This window comes from Talpa europaea, assembly GCF_964194135.1.
Source record: "Talpa europaea genome assembly, chromosome: 16".
Taxonomy (NCBI): domain Eukaryota; kingdom Metazoa; phylum Chordata; class Mammalia; order Eulipotyphla; family Talpidae; genus Talpa; species Talpa europaea.
The window spans coordinates 47,612,229-47,636,415 of NC_140084.1; the positions used below are offsets into that span (position 1 = coordinate 47,612,229).

The following is a 24,187-nucleotide window of genomic DNA, read 5'->3' on the forward strand; positions in this document are numbered from 1 at the left end:
CAAGACTCGCTGCTCCCTGTTTCCATCTTGGGCTCTTGGAAGATTAATCATGACTTACTGGGTTCGCGCCCATTACGGTCGCTAGAGGCGAGGCAGGTGGCCGAAGCGTGTGGAAGGAGGGGGAAGCACCCCCACGCGCCCCAAGACGGCTGCTGGCGTTGGCTTGGGCAGGCATCTGGGCGTGTTTTTGCTTCACAGTGAGGTCAGTCTGTGTGTCAGTTGAGTATGGCCACCTGCCCACGGTGGCTGGCATGGCCCTCATCCCCCGGGGCTGTCCACTAAAGAGGTTCTGTCAGGTTTCCACGAAGCTCAGGCTACAGAAGCTCCCTGGCCCACACGAGGCCCACCAGGCAGGGGCTCAGCACACCCAGGGCCTCCTGCCTCACAGTCCTGGGCAGCCGTCGGCCTGGGCTGGCTGTGCCGCTCCCTCCCTGATGCCTCAGTTCCTCCCGGGGAGGTTGCTCTGCTGGGCAGCTCCCCATGGGCCAGCTTCCCCAGACAGGAGAGCGGGACCCCGAGATGGAGCCCAAAGATGCCCCCTTGTGGCCCCGTCGTGGCAGAGGCAGCCCAGACTGTCGCTTTTGCCACGTTCTGCTTGTTGGGTCACTGGTCCCCACAGCTGTGAAGCAGAGAGATCAAGAGCAGGAGGGGGGCACGGGGCTGCTTGGCACTGCCTGGGGGGCTGGTCACCGGCACCGAAGACATTGCAGAGGGTGTGTGTGTGTGTGTGTGCTTGTGTGTGTGCATGTGGATGGACAGACGGACAGACAGATCTTCCCCTGACTTGTGCGTGCATCCCTACCATTAAATTTTCAAAACCGAGCATGCCCATTTCATTTTCATTCACCTGACTTTTCTGAAGCATTTTGTTGCAGACAGGAAACCTTCACACTCCAGAGGTTCCCAGGTCAAGCCAGGGCAGAGGCTGTCCTACCCCCTCTGAAGCAGAGAAGCTGACAGAAAGGCCTGCATTTTCTGCCTCTTCTACCCAGTGGAAGTGTTTTTTGAAGCAGCTTTGTTGAGGTATCATAGACACACAAAAAGCTGCATGTTTCTTCACGTATACAAGGGGATGAGTCTGGACACAGACATGCACCCCTAAGAGCATCACTGCAAACAAGGTAGGTAGCAGACATCACCCCCTAGAGTTCCCTGAGGTCCCACGCGTGTGCACGTATGCGTGAGTGTGCGCGTGTATGGTGGGAACATTTCGTGAGCTCTTCCGTCTTCTATTGAAGTGTACCATAGAGTATTTCTAATTATAAGCACCATGTTGTACAGCAGATCACTACAACTTTCTCAGCCTTCTTTATTCTGTACATGACTTTTTCCATCTGACCACTTACCTTGCGCTCTGCTCCAGGTTCTTTTTTGTGGCTGCGTAGTATTCTCACATGTGAATGCCATTTTCTTACTCAATCCTCGTCCTGGTTAGGGATGCCAGGTAGGATGTTTCTGACCTTTTGTGGTGCCCATTTTAAACTACTGCAGAACTGTCGAGTTGACCCCTCCAAAAAAGCATCTGGCAAGCCAACAATGGTATTGACTGGTTTCTCACCAATTCACTGAGGTGGGGGGTGGGGGATCACACTGTATGGCCAGAGGCTAGCAGAACATGGCCATCCCTGTGCATCTTGCCCCTGGGCCTGGGGTCAGGGAGGTCTGTGTTTTTATAGTCTGGGAACTTTTGGAGCAGTGTGCACTGGAGTGCAGGAAGTGGCCAAGAGGCAGATGGGTGGCGCTTTGGTGATGAGTATGTGGGGGGTCCTGCTCCCCTGTTAATGACTGGGGCAGGCCTTGGGCAGAAGGGACAGAAAGGCGAGTTGTTCACTCCTCCTGCCTCTGATGTTTTGTTTGTTTGTTTTTAAATATTTATTTTTGTGTAGAACTGAGGTGCAGGGGGTGAGAGGATTCACCAGAGACAGAGTAGGGAATAGAACAGGCAGATCGAGTGAAATTCACTGCTGAGGGGAGCAGCGGGGAGACAGGAGAGGTCTCCTGTGCCATGTGGGTCAACTCCCTGGCCGGGGATCGAACCCAAGCTGCAGTGGCTGCAGACAGCTTGATAGTGCTGAGACTTAACCCCTGCGCCACCAGGGAGGCCCCCCACCCATCATTTTTGCTTCTGTCTCATTCAGTAGAATGAATCACTTGATCCTACTAGACCCTGATGGGTTAGGTGTGCGATCTTGTGAAATGCTGGGCAGACGGAGTTAGGGTGTACAGCAGATCACACTGGTGAATCTAAACACGGTAACTGTTTTCTCTTAACCAAGAACATGTGCACAGCCATCCACCTCTTGTAAGTAGGACCAAGCCCTTCCTGTAAGTATTTGTCCCCAGGTATGTAACTGAACATTCCTGCATAAACTATACCCATACGCCATGAGTCATCCATGCTTCCTAGTGATTGTTGTTTTAAGTGACTTGAGAACACAAAGGCATATACTGAGCAAAGGGAAGGTTGACTCTTCTTAGGTTTTTCTGGAGTTTTCAGTCATTTACTAAAGTTGCTTTTCTTGCAACTGATTCAGCAGCCTATTTAAGCTGCCAAACTTTTAAACACCTCATTTTTATTCTTTCCAATGTAGGCAGCCTGGTTTGCAAATAAATAACTCATGGATCAGTCTTTCATTAGTTTGATAGGATTAAGTTATTAAGTACAAGTGGCACAAACAGGTCTGGTAATACACGCTACTGCTCAGGAAGTGTGCAGTTTTATAGACGGGAATAGGATTGTTTAGTCATAATAACCTGCTAGCAGGTGAAATGGACAGTGTCTTTCAAACTGGCACCCTGGTGAAGCCAGATGGTTGCAGAGAGCTTTACTGGACTATCACTAGTCAAATTTCAGCCTATTTTTTCATCTCACATTCTCATATGCCTTTCATTTTGCACATGCTGGAGTGTATCCTGGCACAGGTTTCTCCTTGATTATACAATCCCATATGCTCGTATCCACACTTTGTGTCCCGAAGGGAGTTGAAGGACAGGAACGCATCAATTAGGTCAAGAGCAGGAAGTACGCAGAAGAGGTCAGTCTTGGAGACAACAGCAGGGGTTGCATGAGGCAGGATATTAGAGGAAGAATTTGTATTTCATTCCAAGGGCATTGGGAAGCCATTTGGATGTTTAGATTAGTGGGGAGAGAGAGAGAGAGAGAGAGAGAGAGAGAGAGAGAGAGAGCAAGCAAGCAAGCAACAAGAATTGGGAGGCTGTCATCCAAGGAAGAGGTGATGGCTTGGACCAATGAGAGTGTTGGGCAATGAGGATTTCGGGAGGTTAAGGAGGCTTCTGTCCCTGTGCTGACTCCCTCCTGCTGCCAGCAGTGGGTGTCCCTGTGTGGGTGATTGTCAGGTACCTGTTGATACCTAACTTGCAGGCTGGGTCAAGAGAGCATGGAATGTCTATTTCACCACAACCTAAATCAGAATTGGGGCTCAGGGCGAGGGTCCCTTCAGCCCTGGGAAGCCTTTGGGCAGGCTTAGTGGGTGGGACATGCAAAGACAGGAAATATGCCCACCCTGAGCTTTCCCTACTTACTCCATCTCTAGCTGCGTGCCCCTCATGGCCCTGATTTTCAGAGGAATGGAGTGACCCAGCCTCTGACCACTGTACAGTCACCCCACTCAAATGCCGAGGCCTCCTGAAGTCACAGTTTCAGACTCCATCATCTGCACTGCTGAGTCAGCGTCTCCAACTTCATGCATAACTGGACGAACTGGGGGTTCCCACCCCATGCCCCGCCCCCCTGCTCTCTGAATAGCAGGCTCCCTTTTGCAAAACGGCGTGTTAAAATGTAAACGAGACGATGCCAGTCCCTGGCTAAAACCATGCAAGTGGTTCCCCAGCAAAATGGGGCCGAAGCCCAAATTCCATCCCAAGGCCCGGTAGGAGCAGGTGCGTGCTGGCAACGCTTGCCCCTCCCCACTCGCTGGGCTCCCGCCGCTCCAGCCGCCCCAGCCTCGCCCCCCAGCCCTGTGCCGCCCCTGCCTCACTTCAACTCCCTCCTCCCGCGCTCGGACCCCCACCCCTGACTTCTCAGGGTCGCAGGGGCGGGGGCGTGTGCTCTGATGGACGCCATCGCAGGCTGCCGGTCTGTGTTCCTCCGTGGACGGCGGGCGCACTGAGACGCGTGTGTTTTGGTCACCACAGTAGGCTCATTGGAAGGGAAGGGGCCGGTGATGAGGATTTAAAAGAAACCAAACCTTCAAAACAAGAGCTAATATTTAAGTAGTCACAGTCCAAGTCCCTATCCGACACTTGAAGTCATTTGATCCTCATAACCCCCGTAGGGTTAGTCATAACCCACAGCTGAAAAACAGAGAAACTCACGTCCAGACAACCGACACGGCCCCTGGGGAGCGCCCGCGCGGCCACCGAAGAGCGGCGTGAATCGGGGAATCAATGAACGGCCCCGGGACTCCCGCAGAAAGAGGCGTGGGCGTGGCCAGCAGGCGCGCAGCTGTGATTGGCAGGGGCTCCGGCCCCGCCCAGAGCGCGCGAGGGCCGCTGGGAGTTGTGGTTCCCAGGTCGCCTGGCCACGTCACTACCCACAAGCCTCAAGGCCTCCCTAGAGCATGGTACAGCCCGCCGCCCGAACCCCTAAGTCGGTGCCCTCGTTCCTGGCCCACGATTCCTTGCTCCCCCTTTTGGGGTGTAGTTTCCCGGCTCCGCGGGCCCGAGCGTCGCGGTGAGGCCCCCCGCCCGCCCGGCGTCGTCGTCCTCGGCGTCCCCCTCCCTCCCGCCTCGCCCCGCCCCCCGGGGCGGGTCCTCGCCGCCCCCAGCGGCCCCGGCGCCGTCCCGTGGCCGCCCCCCGCCCGCCGTGGTTCGCTCCGGACACGCCCCCCCGCGCACGCAGCTGCGACGCGCCGCGCTCCCCCGCCCGTCGCAGTGGTTCGGCCGCGGCGACCCCTCGGCGGCGCGTCCCCCGCGCTTGGTACAGCCCGGCCCGACTCCCCCGAGCCGCGCGCCCGCGCCCCTCAGTCGGTGGAGCCCGCAGCCCCCCGTGCGGCCCGCGGCAGCCCCCGCCCGCTCGACCCGCGCCCGCCATGGTCCGCCCGCGCCGCGCCCCGCACCGCTCCGGCGCCGGGGGGCCCCTCGGGGGTCGCGGCCGCCCCCCGCGGCCCCTGCTGCCGCGCGCCGCCCGCTCGCGCTCCTGGCCCGCCAGCCCCCGGGGCCCGCAGCCGCCGCGGATCCGGGCCCGCTCGGCCCCGCCCATGGTGAGCCCCCCGCCCTGCTTCCAGAGCCTTCCACGGCCCCGCCCCCGCCGGCCCCGCCCCGCCCCCGAGTCGCGTCTTTGTCCGCGCCCCCGCCCTCCCGGGGCCCCTGCGGCGGGGAGGGGTCGCGGCCGGGGCCGGGGCCCCGGTGGATCCCGGGCCGCCTCGCGCCGGGCTCGCCCCTTTGTTGCGCGCTCGGGCCGGGGCGGCGGGGGTGGGGTATGGGGGCGCCGAGGGCTCAAATTACTGCTGACTCCGCGGCCCCAGGGCCGCGCGGGGTGGGGGGTGGGTGGGGGGCGGCGGTCCGGGGCCGGCGCGCGCTCTAGTTTCTCCGATTGCAAAGTTGGTCCCCCCAGGCGAGAAGCCTGGGGCTGGGGGGGGGGGGGCCGCGTCGAGCGCTCGCGCCCCGGGGGCGTCCTCCCGCGCAGGCCCGCGGCGTGGGGCCCCGCGTTGGCGCGCCCGCCCCGCCGTGGGGGGCGGTGATGGCCACCCCGGCCCTGGACACCATCGCCCGGCGCCGCGGGGACGCTGAGCTGCTCGCGCTTCCCCGCCGAAGTCTCCACCTCCCGTAACACAGACGTCTAAATAAGGCGTGTGCGGAGCGGGAGCGCCGCGCACCCCGCCGCTCGCGCGCAGCCCGGCCGTGCCTGGCCGGCGGGTGCCCCCGTGCCCCGCGCTGCCCGCGTCCAGCGGACAGGCCGCCGGGGCGGGAGGACGGAGCCCCACGCGCGCCCTCCGCGCTCCTGCACGGGGGTCCCGGGCCCTGAGCACCTTCCCGGCTCCGCTGCCTTCCCCCCTTCTTCAGGGTCACACGTGGTTCTGAGCCCCCCCCCCCCCATAAGTTCGTGTTGAACGGTCACGGTGCCACCTTGTGCCCCTTTGGGGTCCTAAGTCTCTGGGGCGCCGGGAGTGGCGCTTGCCAAGGAGTCCGCGCCCTGGGGCTTCGCGGAGGCCGGGCCTGGTCTGGACGCTGGGCCCGAAGCCCTGGTGTCCGCCCGCAGGACGCGGTCCCAGAGCTGGGCCGACCGGCCCTCCAGGGGGTCCGCCCCGCTTTTTAACTGCCCGTGCACCGAGCGCCCCTGTGTGGCCGCCCCCTCCCCGCTGGGGCGGACCGTCTGGCCAGCGCAGGCGGCCCCACCTCCTGCACGTTCCGCCTCTGGCCAGAGGCTCCTCCAGCTGCTTCGTTGCCTCTTCCCGGTGACAGCCCCTCCCCCGCCGCTGTGTCCGCCTCCCCCGCCGTGACCCCGAGTGCAGGTAGTTGGGCTCCTGCCCAGCGCCTCCGGCCTGCGAGGGCTCCGGCTTCCCCTGTTGGCTCTGAGCATTTTTTTGGGTTTAAGAAAGTGGGGGGGGGGGTGCGGCTGCCTTGGCTTTACTGCTGGAATGTTCTGGTGCTCTGCAGACCCGCGCCTGCCCCCGTGTGCCACCCTCCAGGTGCCCCCCACCCGTCTGGGCGCTTCCTCTGCCACCTCTGCCTGTGGCGGCGACCTGGGGTGTGAGGAGGAGGGCAGGATGGTTAGACCACTTGGAAAGATTGGGGGCCAGAGGAACTTTGGGGGGTTTTGAGGAGGCCCCGGCCAGGGAGGATCCTCAAAGGGCCCAGAGAGGTCGGGACCAGACTCGGGTGCAACTGGGACAGGAAGTGAGCTGGTGGCTTCTTGAGACCTTGCGTGGGCCGGTGTCGGGGTGACAGGGGGTTGGGTCCTGGGGAAGCAGCACAAAATGGATGTGGGGTCTTGCTTGACCCCTGGGATGAGGGCCTTGGAGGTGGCTGGGGGGACACATGGATCTGGGCCTCAGGTTTGCCCCTGTGGGGAAGGTGGGGGACAGCCCACCTCGTGGGTCCCCTCGCCTCAATTTCCCACCCTTCTTTGCCACAGCCAGGTGCTCGCGTCTTCGGGGCGCTGGGTCCCATCGGGCCCTCTTCCCCTGTGCTCGCCCTCGGGGGCCTGGCTGTGGGCGAGCATCGCCTCAGCAACAAGCTGCTGGCCTGGAGCGGAGTCCTCGAGTGGCAGGAGGTGAGCCAGGCCCTGGGGGCCCCGGGGGACGGGCGGGGGGGGGGGGGGTCTGGGGCTGGCCCAGGGGCGCAGCGTCGGGGAGTGTCCCTGTCCCGTCCGGTGACCTTGCCTTCCCGCCCCAGAAGCGCAGGCCCTACTCGGACTCCGCGGCCAAGCTGAAGCGGGCGCTCCCCTGCCAGGCCTACGTGAACCAGGGCGAGAACCTGTGAGTGGCGGACAGCGGGCGGCGGCGGGGGGGGGGTTGCTGGGCCCCCTGACACTCTCCTCCCCGCAGGGAGACGGACCAGTGGCCCCAGAAGTTGATCATGCAGCTCATCCCGCAGCAGCTGCTGGTGAGCCCCGCCCCCGCCCCGCCCGCTCCGAGCGGGCGCCCCCAGCCGTGACCGGCCGCTCTTGTGCCCGCAGACCACCCTGGGCCCGCTGTTCCGCAACTCGCAGCTGGCGCAGTTCCACTTCTCGGACAGGGACTGCGACTCGCTCAAGGGGCTCTGCCGCATCATGGGCAACGGCTTCGTGAGTGGCGGCCGGGCTGGGGGCGGGCCGGGGCGGGGGTGAGGGTGGCGCCTGCTGGGACTGGGGGGCCGGTGACCCAGGGCTGCGAGCCGGTGCTGGGGTCCGAGAGCAGCAGCAGCACTGATGTGGCGCCTGCAGCCGAGGCTGGGCCCAGAGGGGCAGCGGGATGGGGGGGGTGGTTGGCAGGTGCTGCTGGCCTCAGGTGCCAGAGGGCGGGTCTGGGGTGCCCCTAGTCCCTGCTACCCTTTGGGACAGCCCTTGCCCACCTCCAGGGGGCGCTGTGGGTGCGTGAGGTCCAGGTGGGTCCCCTTTCCCCTGAGGCTGGTGACTGGGGTGGGGGCCTGCCCCTCCTGCGGGCACCCCCTGGTGGCACCCGGCCTTTGCGTCAGACCCCCCGCTGCTCCCGCAGTGGCTCCCAGGAGACTGGGAACAGGGCCCCTGAGCTAGTCCACTTGGGGCTCCTCAGGCCAGAGGTGCCAGTTGGGGACGGGGCTGTTTTCCTGGGGCGTGAAGGGGCCCTTGGTTCCTGGTCCCACAAGGAGACACTGGCATCTGGTGTGGGTGACGTTTCAGGGTGTTTAACACGCGCGCCGCTGGTAGGCTGGCCTAGGCCGGGAGACGCAGGCCAGGAACAGGGGGCCTTTCAGGTTTCAGAGCTGGGCTGGCCCCCGGCTGCGCCCCCAAGCCGGGCCTGATGGCTGCTCGGGCCGAGCCACAAGGGCCAGCTCCTCGGGCAGGGCTGGCATCAGGAGGGGGGTGAAGGGGCTGTGCTGTCTAGAACCCACACCCCACACCCCCCGAACTGAGGTCCCAGGCTCATTTGTTCTGACTGGGATTCCTGGGTGAGGGGACATGGAGTGCGGGTTCCTGGGGACTCAGTGTTGTTTCTGGGGGTTCGGCCGGTCTGCAGGGGGCCGTGGAGGGGTGTCCGGCTCCCTGCGTTGTGCCCGGGGTCATTGAACCCTTCTTCCCCCCTAGGCGGGCTGCATGCTCTTCCCCCACATCTCCCCGTGCGAGGTGCGAGTGCTCATGCTGCTGTACTCGTCCAAGAAGAAGATCTTCATGGGCCTCATCCCCTACGACCAGAGCGGCTTCGTCAACGCCATCCGGCAGGTCATCACCACCCGCAAGCAGGTGCGCCTGCGCGTGCCGGGCCGGGGGCGGGGGCAGGCCCCGGGGGGCTGCGGCTCGCTGGGGAGCGGCGGGGACGGGGCCGGGCCTGCGGCAGCCCCCCCGACACCTGCCGCTGCTGCCCCGCAGGCAGTGGGCCCCGGTGGCGTCCACGCCGGCCCCGTGCAGATCGTCAACAACAAGTTCCTGGCGTGGAGCGGGGTCATGGAGTGGCAGGAGGTGAGCCCCGGGCGGGCTGCGGGACCAGCTTTCCCGCCCCGGCTCGGGCGCCCCTGACGGCTCCCTCTCCCCCCAAAGCCCAGGCCTGAGCCCAACAGCCGGTCCAAGCGGTGGCTGCCGTCCCACGTCTACGTGAACCAAGGGGAGATCCTGTGAGTGTGGGGCGGGGCGGCGGGGCGTCTCCCCGAGACCGGGCTCCTGACCCCGCCCCTCCTGCCCGCAGGCGGACCGAGCAGTGGCCGCGGAAGCTGTACATGCAGCTCATCCCGCAGCAGCTGCTGGTGAGAGGGGGCGGGCGCGCGGGGGACCTGGCGGGCGCTGGGGCCCCGGGCCGCGGGCAGGCCTGGGCGGGGGTGGGTGGGGCCAGGAGCAGGACGGGGGCGGGCGGCAGGTGGAGGGGGGTGGCCGGAGCTGTGCCCACAGCGGCCCCCTCCCCGCAGACCACGCTGGTGCCGCTGTTCCGGAACTCCCGCCTGGTGCAGTTCCACTTCACCAAGGACCTGGAGACGCTCAAGAGCTTGTGCCGGATCATGGACAACGGCTTTGTGAGTGGGGCGGAGGCCGCGGGGGGCGCCTTGGGTGACCCTGTCCGGCCCAGACGTCCTGGCCCCTGAGACTCCAGGAGCTCTGGGCTACCCCGCCCCATGACAGATGGGGAAACTGAGGCTCAGGAGTGCCAGCCAGTGCCAGGCCTGGACCTGACCATAGTTTGGTGCCCAGGCTCAGGGCTGGGTCCCTCCCCCCAGAGTCCCTGCCAGGCAGTGGGCTCTGCCTGCTTCCAGCCCGCCCCTTACACACCCTGGGGTGTGTGGTCATCCCTGGGGTCTGGGCTGGGGCCTGGCCTCAGTTTCTCCATCTGTGCCAGCGAGGGCTCCAAGCGCCTCGGGGTGCAGGTGGGCGGGGCGCTGGCGGCCCAGTGTCTCGCCGGAGTCTTCACGGCCCCCAGGTGAGGGGCAGCATGGGGTCCCTGGGACAGCTGGCCCTCGGAGCCCCGTTAGCCGAGGCTGCACATCCCGCCCGCCCTGAGGGTGGCACGGGTGGGGGGGGCCCCGGCGGCAGCTCCGAGCCGCCACAGGCCGCCGCCTCCGTCCCCGCGCAAGCGCCCGGCCGGGCCGCCAGGGGGCGCGGCCACGGCGGTGACGGGCGGGCGCGCAGGCCGGCTGCGTGCACTTCTCCTACAAGGCGGCGTGCGAGGTGCGCGTGCTCATGCTGCTCTACTCCTCGGAGAAGAAGATCTTCATCGGGCTCATCCCCCACGACCAGGGCGGCTTCGTCAGCGGCATCCGCCGCGTGCTCGCCACCCAGCAGCAGGCTCTGCAGCGGAGCCTGGAGCAGGAGCAGCAGCAGCGGGGGGTGAGGGGGCAGCGTGGGGGTGGTGGAAGTGGGGGGGGCGGGGGGATTGGGGGGAGGGGGGAGGCGGCTTTCCCCCACCCTACCGCTGACCTCTCCTGTCTCTTTCTCCCTGTAGATGGGGGGGTAGTGAACCCCAAGGACCGGGCCCCTCCAGGAGTTGCAGACGAGGCCCCCGCCCAGACTGGTAAGTAGCCCCGGGGACACGGGGGAGGGGGGCGGGGGGTCGCCGCCGTCCCAGGGCCCAGCACCTGCCAGGAGTCCCACCCGCCCCCCACTTGTGCCCACAGGTCGATGCTCTGCGCGGGCCCTGGAGACGGCGGCTGCCAGCGAGCCAGAGGCGCGCCCCGGCACGCCCCGAGAACGACCCCGCCCCTGTATGATTCCCCAATAAAGACTTTTAAAAGCTCTCCTTGGAGTCGTCCTTGTCCAGAGGCCCGACTGGGCGGGAGGGGGGGAGGCAGCCCCAAGGGGGGCCCTCCTGGAGGGCAGAAGCCCAGGCCACAGGGGCTTCCACCCTGAGGCCTCCGCGGCGGCCCCACCTGCTCCCCCGGGGAGTCCCGGGCCTCCAGCGGGCAGTGGGCGCCCCAACGTGGCAGGCCTGTTCGACCTGGGGGCCCTCGACCCGACCGCCCCAATTCCCAGCAAGATGCCGCGGGCGCTTGAGGAAAAGCAGCGTTTATTGGGGCTGTCAGCCCTCGGAGAACTGGCGGTACAGCCGCTCGAGCCGCGGCTCCAGGCGCAGGCGGAAGGGGATCTCCAGGATCTCCGAGAAGCCTTCCGCGAGGGTGGGGGCCTCGAACTGCTTCCTGGCAGGCAGAGCGCGGTGAGGGGTGCTGAGGCCCCGAGGACACCCCGGCGGCCCCCCCCCTCCGACCTACCTGTAGCTGAACAGCACCACGTCGGACACGGGCGCGTGCGGCAGGCCGGCCAGCTCCCGGAACTGCGGGCGGGGGCGGCGGGTCAGGCCGGGCGCCGGCTGGGGGCGCCGGCAAGGGGCGGGGCGCGGGGGGAGGCGGCGGCGGGGCTCACCCGGTTGTTGTGGCGCGCCTGCTCCAGGCCGGCGCCGAAGAGGAAGCAGCGGCAGGGCACGCCCGCGTCTCGGGCGCACTGGATGTACCTGCGCGGGCGGGAAGGTGCCAGGCGCTGAGGGGGCCGTCCTGGCCCGCGGGGGGCCCCCCAGGCCCCGCCCTGCTACCTGGCCCGGCTCGGGGGGTCGGCGTTGGTGTTGTCGATCACCACGCGCTGCCTCTGCTTCAGCGCCGCCTCGCAGGCGCCCACGCAGCGCTGCCACGAGCCCAGCGTGTCCTGCGGGGGGCGGGCGGGCGGCGCTCAGGGCGGGACGGCGGGGCGGGGCGGGGCGGGGCGGGCGGGGGTCGGGGCGGGGCCTACCCGGCTGACATGGACGTAGCCCGCGGACACCAGGTGCTCCTGCAGGAAGGTGGACTTCCCAGCTAGGAAGCGGGGCGCAGGGTCAGTAGCCGCCCCGGGCCCAGAGCGGAATGGGGGCTTCCGGACGGCGGGGTCGGGGCGACTCACCCCCCGGAAATCCCACTGCGACGACCACCTCGGGGCTGGAGCTCAAGAGGGAGCTGGACTCGGGGAGGAAGAGCGGCCCCGAGGGGGAGACGGTCCTCTGGGGGGGGGGTTGGTCTGAGTGAGACCCTCACCCTACCCCTGCGGCCCCCCCCCCAGCGCCCCGCGGGCTCACCGGGTCAAAGGCCGGGAGCTCGAAGGCGGCCGCGGGCCACTGGAGAAAGTACTCCTCGGGAGTGGCGAAGGGCAGGCCGAGGTTGAGGGCGAACTGCGGACGGGGAGGGTCAGCTGGGGCGCGGAGGGGGGTGGGGAGGGGGGCGGGGGGCTGCCCAGGGACAGGGGCGGGCCCTCACCAGGCGGTCGGCACAAGAGAAGTCCTTTTTCTTGCGCCCCGGGGCCCAGTTGGCGGGGCGCCCAGCCGCATCTGGAACACACGGACACCCCGTCTCCACCCCGTCTCCACCGGAGACTCTGGAGACAGCCCCGGGGGCCCTCCCGGCCCCCACCACGGCCCTTACCTCCCACAAAGACGCTGTCCCCGATGGAGATGGGCACGCCCGCGTTGGCCTGGGGGCAGCGAGCGACAGCGTGAGGGGCCTGCCCCATCGCCCACCCCTCGTGTCCCACACCCGGCCCTCGGCAAGCCCCGTGGGCCGCTCCACATCCCGCTCCACTCCCCGCAACGCCGCCGCCCCCACCCTGGCCGCCGGGCTCGGTGCCGGACGATGGGTCGGGCGCTTCCAGGCTGGTACCCAGGGTCAGGCCCCGCCGGCGCCTATGCCTACAGGGCCGCCAGGGGGCGCCACCCCAGGGCGAAAGGCAAGTCACGACGGGGCCACACACCTCACCCAGATGGCGCCTCCTCCGCCAGGCCTACCCTGGGGGGTTCTTCTCTCGCCAGGCCTGGCCGGCTCCCCCCTGGCTACCCACATGGGCCCTCCTGCCCTCTAGATCTCCCCTCCAACTCGACCTCGGAGCGGCCTCCCTGACCACCCTAAACAGACCCCACCTTCAGGTCGTCCTCCACTCCTTCCCCAGACACCTCCGTCTCCGGGTTCTGGGGCTGTGCTTAAGGGCTCACCGGCTGCACCAGGCCGGGCAGGGAAGCCACAGCTCACCTGCTCCCGCAGATGGTCCCACATGCCGATCACCGGCTTCCGGTACAGGCCCGCGTGCGTGGCCACCAGCACCTGTGCACAGGGCGGTCAGACGCCACCCCGGCTCTCCCCTGGCGCCCAAGGAGAGCTCCCAGCTCCCCAGATAGGCGGCTTGTGCCGGGTTTCTGCCAGCATCGCCCCATCCCGGCCCCCAGGGCCCCTGTCGCTCCCTCACCAGCTCGCTCTTACGCCTTCTCCCTGAGCCCGACGGCCCTTGCAGGTCTGTTACCCCCGCGAGCCCTTCAGCCTGCCGTGCACCCATACCTGGAAGGGCACCCCTAGCTTCTCCACCACAGCCTCCACCTTGGCCTTGAACTCCTCTGCGGGCAGCTTCCCACGCCCGATGCCCATCTGGTTGGTGAAGATCACCAGCTGCGGAGCAGACGCGGGTCACACGCCGCCTGGTCACCGCCAGCCCTGCCCGGCCAGGGCGCACACACACCTTGTAGCCCTGCGCGTGCAGCTCCCGGAGCTTCCGCGGAATCTCCAGGTACAGGATCCTGGGGAGGCGGCAGGTGAGCCCGCAGGGCCCGGCTCGGCTCCCTCCCACCTCTCGCCTCTCACCTCCAGTCAGTGGGGCCAGTGGGAAAGACCTTCCCGCTGCGCGTGGTGATGAGGGTCCCATCCAGATCAAAGCCAGCCACCTGGTGTTGCCCAGAAAAGAGGACCGCGCTGTCACCCCTCAACCTCGCTCACGCGCAGGCTGGACGCCAAGGTCCCCGGGGCAGGGGCGGCTCCACCTGCCCTTTCCGCGGAGCCCGCCCAGACACACATCCCCCAGGACTCGGCCAGCCGGAGCGCTCCCGGCTCCTGCTCCTCCCCAGGACCCTCGCTCCAGTCGCGAGAACGGGGAGTGAATCTTGTCCACCCTGCTCCGCCCCAAAGGGCTGCTAGCCCGAAAAATGAAAGAGGAACGAAGGTTTCCTTGGGTGGCAAGCGCGAGGCAGAGGTTCCCGGGCTCACCGGCTCAGGGAGCGCTGGTGACAGCGATGCCCTGCGGCCCTCTGGGCCTCAGCAACCCTCACGCCCGCGCCCGCGCCCAGCGCCGGCCGCTGCTGCAGGCTCGGGGCGGCCGCCGCCGCCGCTGCCCACCCGACTGGGTCACCGGGACCGGGTCACCGGGCCGCGACGGCTAAGAGGTGGCGTGCCCTGCCCGCGGCGCACAACAAGCTCGGGGCCGAGTCCCCGACCGCAGCGGGCGCGGCCCTCACCTTGGCCCGGGGCCTCACGCCGGGCGCCGTGAACACCAGCAGCTTCTCCAGGCGCTCCCAGCCCGGGGAGGGCGTCCGCGCGCGCTTGCTCGGGGGCTCAACCTGCTCCTCATCAGGGGCCAGGGGAGGGGTGCCCGGTGGAGTGTCTGGCTGGGATTCTGGGGCGCGCAACTCTTCCCAGCGCAGAGTCAGGGGGTGGAGGCCGTTGACCAAATACAGCGTGTCTCCCACCCCCAGAGGGCCTTCCAGCCCGGGGTGCAGTTCCCGGGTCCCGGCAGTGGAAGGGTTAACGCCCAGCTGCAGAGGGGAGAGAAGGCGGGGCTGGGGCTGGCTCCGCCCCACCGGCAACCTCCTCCAATCAGCCCAGGGAGCGTGCCTTTCCCCACCTGCCAATCAGAGACCCACCAATCGGGACTCTGGAAACGACACGGGCGCGCAGTCCTACCCGTTCAAACGAGGATGGGGCCGGTGGACCCCGGAACCCTCACTTTACTAGCCGCGCCCCCTTTCCTTCCCGACCAGCGTCCCCAGGAGCCGGGTTGGGGTGCTGCCGGGCCCCACCCCTAGGCGTTGCCGCCGACTCGGAATCTGGTACCTGTTTCACCGTCACGGTCCGAGTCTCAAGGTCTGCGACCAGCTCCACTGAGGGCCGAGGGAGGGGAGTCAGGATGGGCATCTCTGGGGGGCCGCGGCCCTCACCACCGGGGAGCACGGCCACGGGACGGGGCACAGCGTCCACTTGGGAGGAGGCTGTTTATTTCCCAATGGGTTTAGCTACTGCGCGACAAGCCAGAGCCAGCGCAAAGCCTTGGGGGCGCGGGGCGTCGGGCGGGCCCCACGCTGCACAGCGCTGGCTTCCAGGAGGGGCGCTGCCCACGCCCCCTCGGCGTGACCGCCCCGCCCACGCCCGCCGGGCAACGTGCACCTTCTCCAGAGGCCCGGCTCCCTCTGTGACAGGGGCCCGGCCTGCCCGCGGCCTGCACGGCGGCCCGTGAGCAGCATCCTCTGCCCCGAGACGATGGTCTCGGGACTGGCTCCATCTCCTGCCCGTAAGGGCGGGTATCTAGCAAGTTCCAGGTCAGACACAGGCTCTGCGCTCCCCAGAAGGCCACGACCAACGCCACGACCGCGCCACTCAGTTCGCCTGGGAGCAAAGAGGACCTCGCCGCGCGCACCGGCCTCCGCTGCACCGAGGCCGCGCCCAGGGGCAGCCCCGCCGCGCCCACCTTGGCTCCTGGAGCACTTCCGGTCGGTGACCCGGGTCAGCGGCCCCCGGCCCAGAATTAGGGCTCGTCCGTCCGCCGGCAGGAAGATGGGGGACGCCCCTCCCTCGGGGCTCTCGAGCCACAGGCGGCCCTGGGCCCCCGCCTCGGCCATCCTGGGCGCCTGCCGGGGGCAGACAGGTAACAGGCTGGCGCGGCGCGCTGCCCGGCGGCTCCAGGAAGTCCCGCCTCTTCTCGCCCCGGCCCAGGAATCCCTCCTTCCGCTAGGGGCTCCGGAAGTCCCCGCCACTCGCCACGCTCGGGCCCGCGCCGTTTCCCAGGCGACAGTGCCCCGCTCCTTCCCGCCGAGAACCCCAACTTTCCAGGGCAAAGGCCGAAAACTCGCGCGCCCCTGCCTCGGCCCCATGCTCACCCCTGCCCGCCGCTCGGGCTGACTCGCAACTCCCGTTCAGGGAGGCGCTGGCGGGGGAGTCCGGCTCGCAGTCCGTCGGCCGCTTCCTCCGTTCCGGGGCAGGCGGAAGTGACTTCCCCCGGGGCGAGCTGGGCCGGCCCCGCCCCCGTCCCGCCCCGCCCCCGCCGAGGCCCCGCCCCCGAGGTGCGCTCCGGGGCACCGCGGCCGTCGGGTCCCTGCTGCAGTGAGAGGCGCCGGCCAGCAGGGGCGCCCCTGCCGAGTCCCCTTGGGGCTTTAAACTGCCGCTGGCTCGGCCGGGAGTTACAGCGGGGGACCCCGTCTTTCCTTGGGTGATCTTTACCAGTTGAAGACATCCTGCCCCCGACAGCGCCCCTAACCCTTAACCCTGGCTTTCTCCTGTGTGAGGCGGGGGTCGCCGTGCCCTGTCGCGGGGAGAGAGCGCGCGCGTGGGCCACTCGCCCCGTGAGCCGGCCCCGCCGCCGCCGCCTTCCGCGACTCACCCGGCCTGGGCGGGGCGGCTGGTGCCCTCACGGCGGGACACCAGCCTCCGCCGGCGACCGTGGGCTCCGGAGACTCACTCTCCAAAGATGTCGGGGATCCCCACACCCCCCGCGGCTGGGGCCCCGGGGTCGCACAGGACAGAAACCCCCCTCCCACCTAGCGACCTAGCGACAGAATGGGGGGGACTCCAGCTGGCAGGTTTGCTCGCGCGGCTGCAGCGGTGTTGAATGAACACCCAGGACGCACCTCACACGCAGGTCAGAGGTAAAACTCTTTAATCTCGGAGAGCCCCTCCCGACTCCCGGCCCCCGCCCCGCGCTCGTCCCCACCGCCAGGGCCGGAGAGCGAGGGCCCCGGGCCCCACGTGGGCGGACGAGAGCCCTTTAAGGCACCTGTGGGAGTGGGGGGCGAGGGGCGGGGGCTGGTACCGTCCTCGACGCAAGGACGGGCTTCGATTGGCAGGCTGGAGGGTCGGGCCCAGTGGGAGGACGTGAGACGCGGGCAAGGGCTGGGCCATCCCTGAGGCGGGGGCCAGGGACACGCGGTCAGGACTAGGGCACAAAGCTGACCCCAACCCAGTAGTGTAAAGAACGTCAACTTAAGGCCACAGGCCAATCCCGGGAGCAGGAGGAGGGCTTGGCCCCGCCTCCAGAGGCCGGAGCCAATCAGGCGGGAGCGCTCAACAAGGGCCGGTAGTGACTCTCTGAGATTGGTTAAGCCCTTTGGGTTCAAGCCAATCAGATGAAGCTGCCCAGTCTCAGCCGAAGTGGCGCGCCACCACCCAATCCTGGGCCTCGGCAGTGTTCTTTCAAGGCATTTCAGGCCAATACCATGCGAGCAATGCCTTGTCGCTAGGCAGAAAAGGACGGGGCGGACCCAGTCAAGGTTTAGAAACAGCCACGCCCCGACCAGGGAGCGAGCCAATCCCTTAATGTACAAAATCTGTCGCTGGGCAGAAAAAAGGCGACAGACCCAGTCGGGGACCGTGTCGGGCCCGCCCCTTGGCACGAGAGGGGGAGGTCCTGGGCCGCTAAGAGCCAGGGGTTGGCAGGGGCCGTCAGTCCTGGGCCCGGCGCGGGAGAGGCCGGTCCCGGACAGGGCGCGGATTGGCGGGCCCCGGGGGCGGGGCGGGGGTGTAGTGTGGGGCGGGCGGACACCGGGCCGGGACGCGCCCTCCCAGGGTCTCAGTATTTCCGCTTCAGCTTCTGGAAGTCGCTGGTGTTTAGCCGCGGCCTCGGCAGGTCCCCGAAGACCTGCGTGTCCTCGGCCTCCCGCAGCACGAGCGCGCGCATGCTCGCCGCGATGCGGTCCAGGTCCGGCGAGGAGGGCTGGGGAGAGGGCCACAGGCAGACGGGTCAAGGGCTGCCGCCGCACCCGTCCAACCTGCCGGTCAGCGCCTGCGCCCTCCGAACACTTCTGCCTATGCTATGCCCACTGCCAGGAATGCCCTCCACCCTGCTCTGCTCTGTGTAGGGTTCTTCCACCCCACTCAGACACCACCTCCTCCAGGAAGCCTTCCAGCCCTTCTGCCCTTCTTGGCCTGGCCCTATATATAGGCATTGCCCAGTCCCATCACCGTCCTAGTTCCTTCTCATGCACTAGCTAAATGTCAACCAGAGGTCACTGCCCCAGGCTTTTCCAGAAAAAAAGGTCCTGTCCCTCTGCCTGCAGTTACCTTCATACTAACCTGTGCCCCTGAGCTGGGCCAGACCCCAGGGAAGAACCAGAGAGCCCACCAGCCGAGGGCCCAGCTCTGAGGGCCTTAAACATCCCATCCATGAGCTGTGCCTCCACACTACGGACAGGACCACAGCAAGCCCGCCTGTGAGTGCAGGCCCAGAAGCGGCGCCACGGGGAAGGGGAGCCAGGGCACCAAAGCCTCCTCCTTTCCCCACCTCAGCTCTGCCCCCTGAGGCCTCAGGAAAGTCAAATGTATTCCAGTGCCCCGGTTTCTCCTCTGCCTCAGTCTCAGCCCTGAGCGAAGAGCACCCCCCTAATTCAGTCTCCCCCAGGGGCAGCACCTGGGGGAGGACCGGAGAACCGCACCCCTCAGCCTCAACTGGAGGTTACAGCAGACTCTGGTGCCCCGCCCTGTTCAGCACAAGGCCTGGCTTCTCTTTACAGCACAGGCTCACATCATGAGGCTGGATGAGGAAGGTGGGGCTCTGGCCCAGGAGCTGGCCTGGGTGGACTGGAAGATCAATCCTGCAAAGCTCCAGGCCTGAAGGCTTCCTGGAGGAGGTAGCTCTGAGTTCTCCCTCCCTCCCCCCCACCGTCTCATGTGCCCCTCACCGGCCCATTCTCCTCATCCGAGGACCGCGCTTCTGTCCTCTTCTCTTTGAAGGCCCACACGGGCACGGACACGGGCAGGGACTTGGCATACTGCTGTGTGGGCAGGGCTGAGGCTGGGGGCACAGAGTAGGCTGCGGGGCCGGCGGGGGTCTCCTCGCTCAGGCTGCCATCTGGAAGAGATAGGAACTTCACCCTCTGTCACTGCCTCGCCCCTGCCCCCAGCTGGGGATGGGCACAGTGGAGGGCACTTACCGTCTGTGCTCTCAGGGTCCGATTCACAGAAGGGGGGCAGGTCCTGGAGTGTGGCGTCCTCGTCCATCACAAAGAGCCCTGGGGATGGGGTGAGAGACCAGGGCGTTAGGCTCTCGCTGCCCAGCTACAGCTATGAATGCCCTCGCCCTGGTGATCTGCCTGGTTTCTCTCAGAAACAGATCTGGTTTCTGTCCATCTGTGACACCCTGGGGTGAAAGCAACTGGCTGCATTAATGTGAAATCTGTAAGATCGGCTGGGGAAAAGCGGACCCAAAAAACAGGCCAAGAGATGGGGCCTCCCTGGTGGCTCAAGAGTTAAGTCTCAGCACTATGAAGCTATCACCAGCCACTGCAGCACAAGTTCGATCCCCGGCCAGGGAGCTACCCACATGCCGCGGCAGACCTCTCCTGTCTCCCCGCTGCTCCCCTCACCAGTGGATTTCAGTAGATCTGCCTGTTCTGTTCCCTGCTCTGTCTCTGGTGAGTCCTCTCATCCCCACACCTCTGGTGAGTCCTCTTGTATGCATAAGTAAATTAAATGCTTAAAAACTAAACAAATAAACAAACAAACAAACATATAGGGAGCTGGAGGAACAGAGAAGTAAAGGGACGTGTCCGCAGTCCCTCAGCTACCAAGTGGTGTCGCTGGGACTGGAATCCAGGTCGCCAGGCTCAAGCCTATGTCCTCAGACTCGCCTCCAGTGACCATGAGGAAGCCAGCCATGTTAGTACCCCAACAAATGAGTAACTCCCATTTACTGAGTTCTAGAAAACTCCTACTTACTCTTCAAAACCCCAATATAACAGTCCAGCCTCTGGGAAGCATCAAACCTCCATATTTCCCCTACAGTAGCCAGTGGCTCCCTCGCCAGGGCTCCTCAGCTGCCTGTTCTCCGAGGCTCCAGCCCCGCACACATGCAAACACCTGCTCTCTGCCCAGCTCATGAGGCAACTGCCGCCCGACAGCCTCTTCAGCACATGGACCCATGACAGGACTCCAGTTCCCTGGCCACATCGAAAGTCCCTTAGCAAGAGGGTCCATGTCTGGTCTGTGCCCGGCACCTGTGGGCAGAGCTGGCCCAAGGACAGTGTAAGGAAATCTAGGCTGAGAGGGGAAATGGCTCGCTTGAGGTCACACAGCCTGGGCCCCAGCTCTTTGAGACGGCTGCTTTGGTAGAATATCGGGGCTCAGAATTCAGCACATCTCGTCCCCCAGGAAGCCCCACTTCAGCGGCAACGTGGCCAGCCGGAGCATGCCACCCCTCGCCCTCTCACCTCCATCATCGCTGACACCCAGCCGCTCCCCGGAGGTCTCTGTCTCTGTGGGCTCGTCCTCATCCTCCTCATCGTCATCCCTGGCGAGGGGGGGCCGAGGCGGGCTCCGGGCGGGACTGGGAGGCTCGGGCGCTGGCGGGGGCGCGGGTGGCCGGGCTGCGGCGGCAGCCCTGTGGGCCGCGGCGATGTCGTGGAGGCAGCGGCGGGCAGCCTCAGCCAGGGCCCCGCGGCCATGGGCAGCATAGGCGCAGGGGCCTGGCCGGGGCGGGGGTGGCGGCGCAGCGGTCAGCAGCACCAGCTCCGTGCCCGTCCGGGCCCGGAAGCGCTCGGCTGCCCCCACCACGGCCTCCCACAGCTCTTCGGGGCGCCCCGACGCCATCCGCGCCCTGCGGGACACAGCAGGATGGGGGGCTGAGGCTTGGCAGACCTCACTGGCCACGCCCCGCCCTGTGCGCCAACCTGGCTCTGGAGCTCATTCCCCCAGCCCCCACCGTGAGCTCAGCCTCTTCCTTCCAACCCACTACTACTCCCCGGGGCTTTCCCATCTGCCCCCGCCCTCCTGCCCAACCTCGTCCCCACAGCCCAGTCCTGCCCAATGCGGGAGCCACCAGCCTCGGGTGACTAAGGGGCCCTTGAGATGTGGCGGGTCCAGAGAGAGAGGTGCTTGGGTTTGAAGACTGAGTACAAAAAAGTACATAGAAAAGCATCTCAGCAGGGCCTCCCTGGTGGCGCAGGGGGTTGAGCACAGGCTGTGAAGCTGCCTGCAGCCTCTGCAGCGCCAGTTCGATCCCGGCCAGCGAGAATCCCACATGACGCGGCAGACCTCTCCTGTCTCGCCCGCTGCTCCCCTCAGCAGTGCATTTCGTCAGTCTGCCTCTTCTGTTCCCCGCTCTGTCTCTGGTGAATCCTCTCACCCTCCCGCGCATCTGGCCTGCACCCTGGTTCTTGTATGCATGAATAAATATTTTTTTTAAAAAAGGCATCTGAGCAGCAACCCAATGTTGACTGTGTGCCAAAGGGGTGTTCCAGATGGACTGGCTAATAATAACGGGGCATTTCATCTACAGGGGCTTTTTCAATTGGGGATGACAGAAAATCCTAGCCCAGCCACACATGGCCTGGAGAGGGTGGCAGGGGGCCTGGCACCGGATCACAGCCTTTCTGCCTGGCATCGGGGACCTGCCTGGCGTGTCCAGGGTCGCACAGCCTCCCTGGTGGCCACCCTATTCCTGGGTCCATCTTCCCCTCACCCCAGCGGGGCGCAGTGCTACCCGACCCTAGGCTGGTTGGGGCGAGCGCCCTTATTGGGCTCTGCCATTGTCTGAGCAACCCTAGCTCCAGCATGGCTCCCCCTAGGGAGCGGTGTCTGGATCCACCCCAGCACCTCCCAACCAGGCAGGGAGCCCTCATGGGTCCACCCTGCAGCCACCAGCCTCGCTCACGACGAGCCAGACAGTGCGCAGGCTGCTCTCTGGCTGGGAAGCCGCCAGGCAAGGCTCCGCATGTCCTCTGACTGTCTGGGCAGTGGCTCCAAAGTCTTCCCTGACCCCTCAGAGTGATCAGAGGTAGGCGCATGAAGCTCTGGGCAACCTCCACTACAGTCCATGCCACTCTAGCTGGCAGGTCCACCTCTGTCTGCCTCCATGAGGCTGAGTCCTGCAGACAGGGCTCTGCCCAGGCCGGTCTGCCCCACGTGGACCACCTTCTGCACATACCTCCTGGGAGGCGAGAAGGGCAAGAGTCCGAGGCTGGCTTCCTGCCCAGAGCGTCTCAAAGCTCCAGCCAGCAAGTAGACTGGCAGTGCCCACTGCCCAAAGGGGTGAGGTGCTCGAGGGAGCACCCGGGGGCCGGGGCTGGCCGGGGCTGGCCGGGGCTGGGCCGGGGCTGGGCTGGCTTCCTGGGTGGAAGCCCAGGGTCTTCTGTGTTTGTTTTGGATCAGGGACACCCGGAAAATTTGCTGGTCCTCCCCTTGTGAACGACCATGGCTGAGCAGGGCAGCTGGGCAGCTGGGGAGCGGAGGCACCCAGGAGAATCCTCGCTGGGCAGGGAGCCGCTTGTCCCGGGAGGGTTCAAGCCGACTGTGCTCCTAGTAGTTTGATTTCGCTTTGTGGGCCATTTGCAGTTCACAGTCCTAGGCGCTCAATCCGCGCCTGTGAGCACCCACCGTGCAGGGACTCTACCTGCCCACCAAGGTGTCAGGGGAGACAACCGCAGCCCCCCCCCCCCCCAGAAGCCACACACAGAGAACACAGCTAGTACTACTCCGGACAGACCCGGCAGCGAGACTGTCCCGCCCTGCCCACCGCAGGCGGGGTCTCGGGCATCATGGACGTTCTCATCCCACAGACATGGAGGGCAGGGCTCGCACCAACCCACTTTACAGCTGCCAAGCCAGGTCCAGGGAGATCCAGCATCTCGACCGGGGTCACAGGCTGGAGGGGAGAGCTGGGACTTAATCCCAAGTGCCGCTCTTTCTACCTCAAGGAAAGTGTATCGCGCTCCAGTGCAGATGGGGAGCGAGGTTCAGAGAGCTTAAGGCACTGGACAGACGGCACCCAGCTTGATAAGGGAGAAGTAGGGCTGAAGCTGCCGTCTGCCAGACACCCAAACCCACAGAACGGGGAGGTGCCCAAAGGCTCCCACTCTTTGGATCACCCTCACTTCATAACAGAGGAAACAAGCACAGGAGGGGAAATGACTGGTCCAAGGTCACAAAGTCAGGCAGCGCTAGCCCCGGGGCACCGCTACCTTGGATAGGATTAAATTCCTGTCTGGCCGAGATCTGAGAGCAACCACAGGGCTGAGAAGAGTGAAAGTGGGGGAGCTGGGTGTGAGGGTCCCCCTACTTCAAGGTAGAGCCCTGTGCAAAAAAGACGGGGTGACTCACGCAGACCTCTCTGCCAAAGTCTGGAGCTGGTCACCCAGGCGAGTAGCCAAGCCTGGGGTGTCGCCCGCCCCTTCAGCTTGTGGGGGAAGCCCAGTATCCTCCTAGGAGTTGCGATGGAGGAAGCCCCTGCCTCCCAAAGGGGCAGTCTGTGACTGGGGAGGGCTTGGGGAGAGGTCAGGGGGCTGCTCTTGCAATTCGGTGAGGAGGGAGGGGAAGGCCCCCAGGGCAGGAGGGATGCAAGTGGAGCCCCCCTCCAGCCACCTGTCAAGCTGGCAGTGCCCGCTGCCCGGAGGGGTGAGGAGCTCGCCGAAGCGCCCGGCAGCCGGGGGCGGGGTAGAGGTCCGGGGTCTTCCTCCACCGCTCAGAGACCTTCCCACTGCTTCTTCGGGAAGACCCTCTTCTCCAAGGGAAAAACAGGAAATCCCGCCCAGATGGGGGCCTGGACCGGAAGTCCCGCCTCTGGACGGGTGAGGGGCGCCCAGAGGCCCCCCCGAGCGACCCCCCGACCCTGTGGACACGGCCCACGGTCAAGGTGAGGATGCTGATGGGTCCGGAGGGCGGAGGAACAGAACTGTCTAGGCTTTGTTTCGGGTCAGGCACGACGGTTCCCGCGGGCGACCCCTTCCCAGCGTTCAGCGTGGGTCGCTGCACGCTCTCTGCCCTGTGATCTATGCAGACCATACCCCTCCCGCGACCGGCTCGACCGCCCGGCGCCCCTCTCCGCCCCACGGCCAAATCCTCCCCACACCGCGGTTTACTCGCCACCTCCACTCACGTGCCCGTAGCCAGCATGGCCGGCCCGGCGCCGTCGCCGCCCTCAAAAGACATGGCGGCGCATCGCGTCACTTCCTCGCGATCGGCCCACCTCCACGCTGCACACTCCGCCTCCCCTATACCAGCCGCCCGAGACAAAGATGTCGGCCAAAGAGGCTTCAGCGACAGCGCGGTGCCCATAAGAAAGATGGTGAAAGGCTTGCGCCTGCGCGCAAGCCAG

General features: G+C 66.1%; 3 protein-coding genes across 3 annotated transcripts; 1 reads left to right on the forward strand and 2 right to left on the reverse strand.

Annotated features, from left to right (window-relative positions):
• Window positions 1-5,036: 5,036 nt before the first annotated feature.
• Window positions 5,037-10,857, forward strand: PTOV1 (PTOV1 extended AT-hook containing adaptor protein). The gene is made up of 13 exons (XM_084257132.1): window positions 5,037-5,222; window positions 7,097-7,234; window positions 7,357-7,439; window positions 7,509-7,566; window positions 7,640-7,747; window positions 8,726-8,881; window positions 9,008-9,097; window positions 9,176-9,249; window positions 9,321-9,378; window positions 9,538-9,642; window positions 10,253-10,450; window positions 10,566-10,634; window positions 10,738-10,857. The coding sequence occupies exons 1-12, from the start codon at window positions 5,052-5,054 to the stop codon at window positions 10,575-10,577; spliced, it is 1,251 nt and encodes a 416-aa protein (XP_084113258.1). The 5' UTR covers window positions 5,037-5,051; the 3' UTR covers window positions 10,578-10,634; window positions 10,738-10,857.
• Window positions 10,858-11,118: 261 nt separating this feature from the next.
• PNKP (polynucleotide kinase 3'-phosphatase) lies at window positions 11,119-15,728 on the reverse strand (the record flags this gene model as incomplete). The annotated part of the gene is made up of 16 exons (XM_084257229.1): window positions 11,119-11,256; window positions 11,329-11,390; window positions 11,480-11,567; window positions 11,646-11,755; window positions 11,840-11,901; window positions 11,987-12,083; window positions 12,159-12,251; window positions 12,337-12,407; window positions 12,502-12,550; window positions 13,102-13,173; window positions 13,405-13,512; window positions 13,583-13,640; window positions 13,705-13,784; window positions 14,352-14,648; window positions 14,947-14,993; window positions 15,578-15,728. 16 exons carry the CDS (start codon window positions 15,726-15,728, stop codon window positions 11,139-11,141), a joined length of 1,563 nt encoding a protein of 520 aa, XP_084113355.1. The 3' UTR covers window positions 11,119-11,138.
• A 1,943-nt stretch (window positions 15,729-17,671) lies between these two features.
• AKT1S1 (AKT1 substrate 1) lies at window positions 17,672-24,021 on the reverse strand (the record flags this gene model as incomplete). The annotated part of the gene is made up of 5 exons (XM_084257616.1): window positions 17,672-17,815; window positions 18,780-18,949; window positions 19,032-19,109; window positions 20,307-20,692; window positions 23,969-24,021. 5 exons carry the CDS (start codon window positions 24,019-24,021, stop codon window positions 17,672-17,674), a joined length of 831 nt encoding a protein of 276 aa, XP_084113742.1.
• Between the last annotated feature and the right edge of the window lie 166 nt (window positions 24,022-24,187).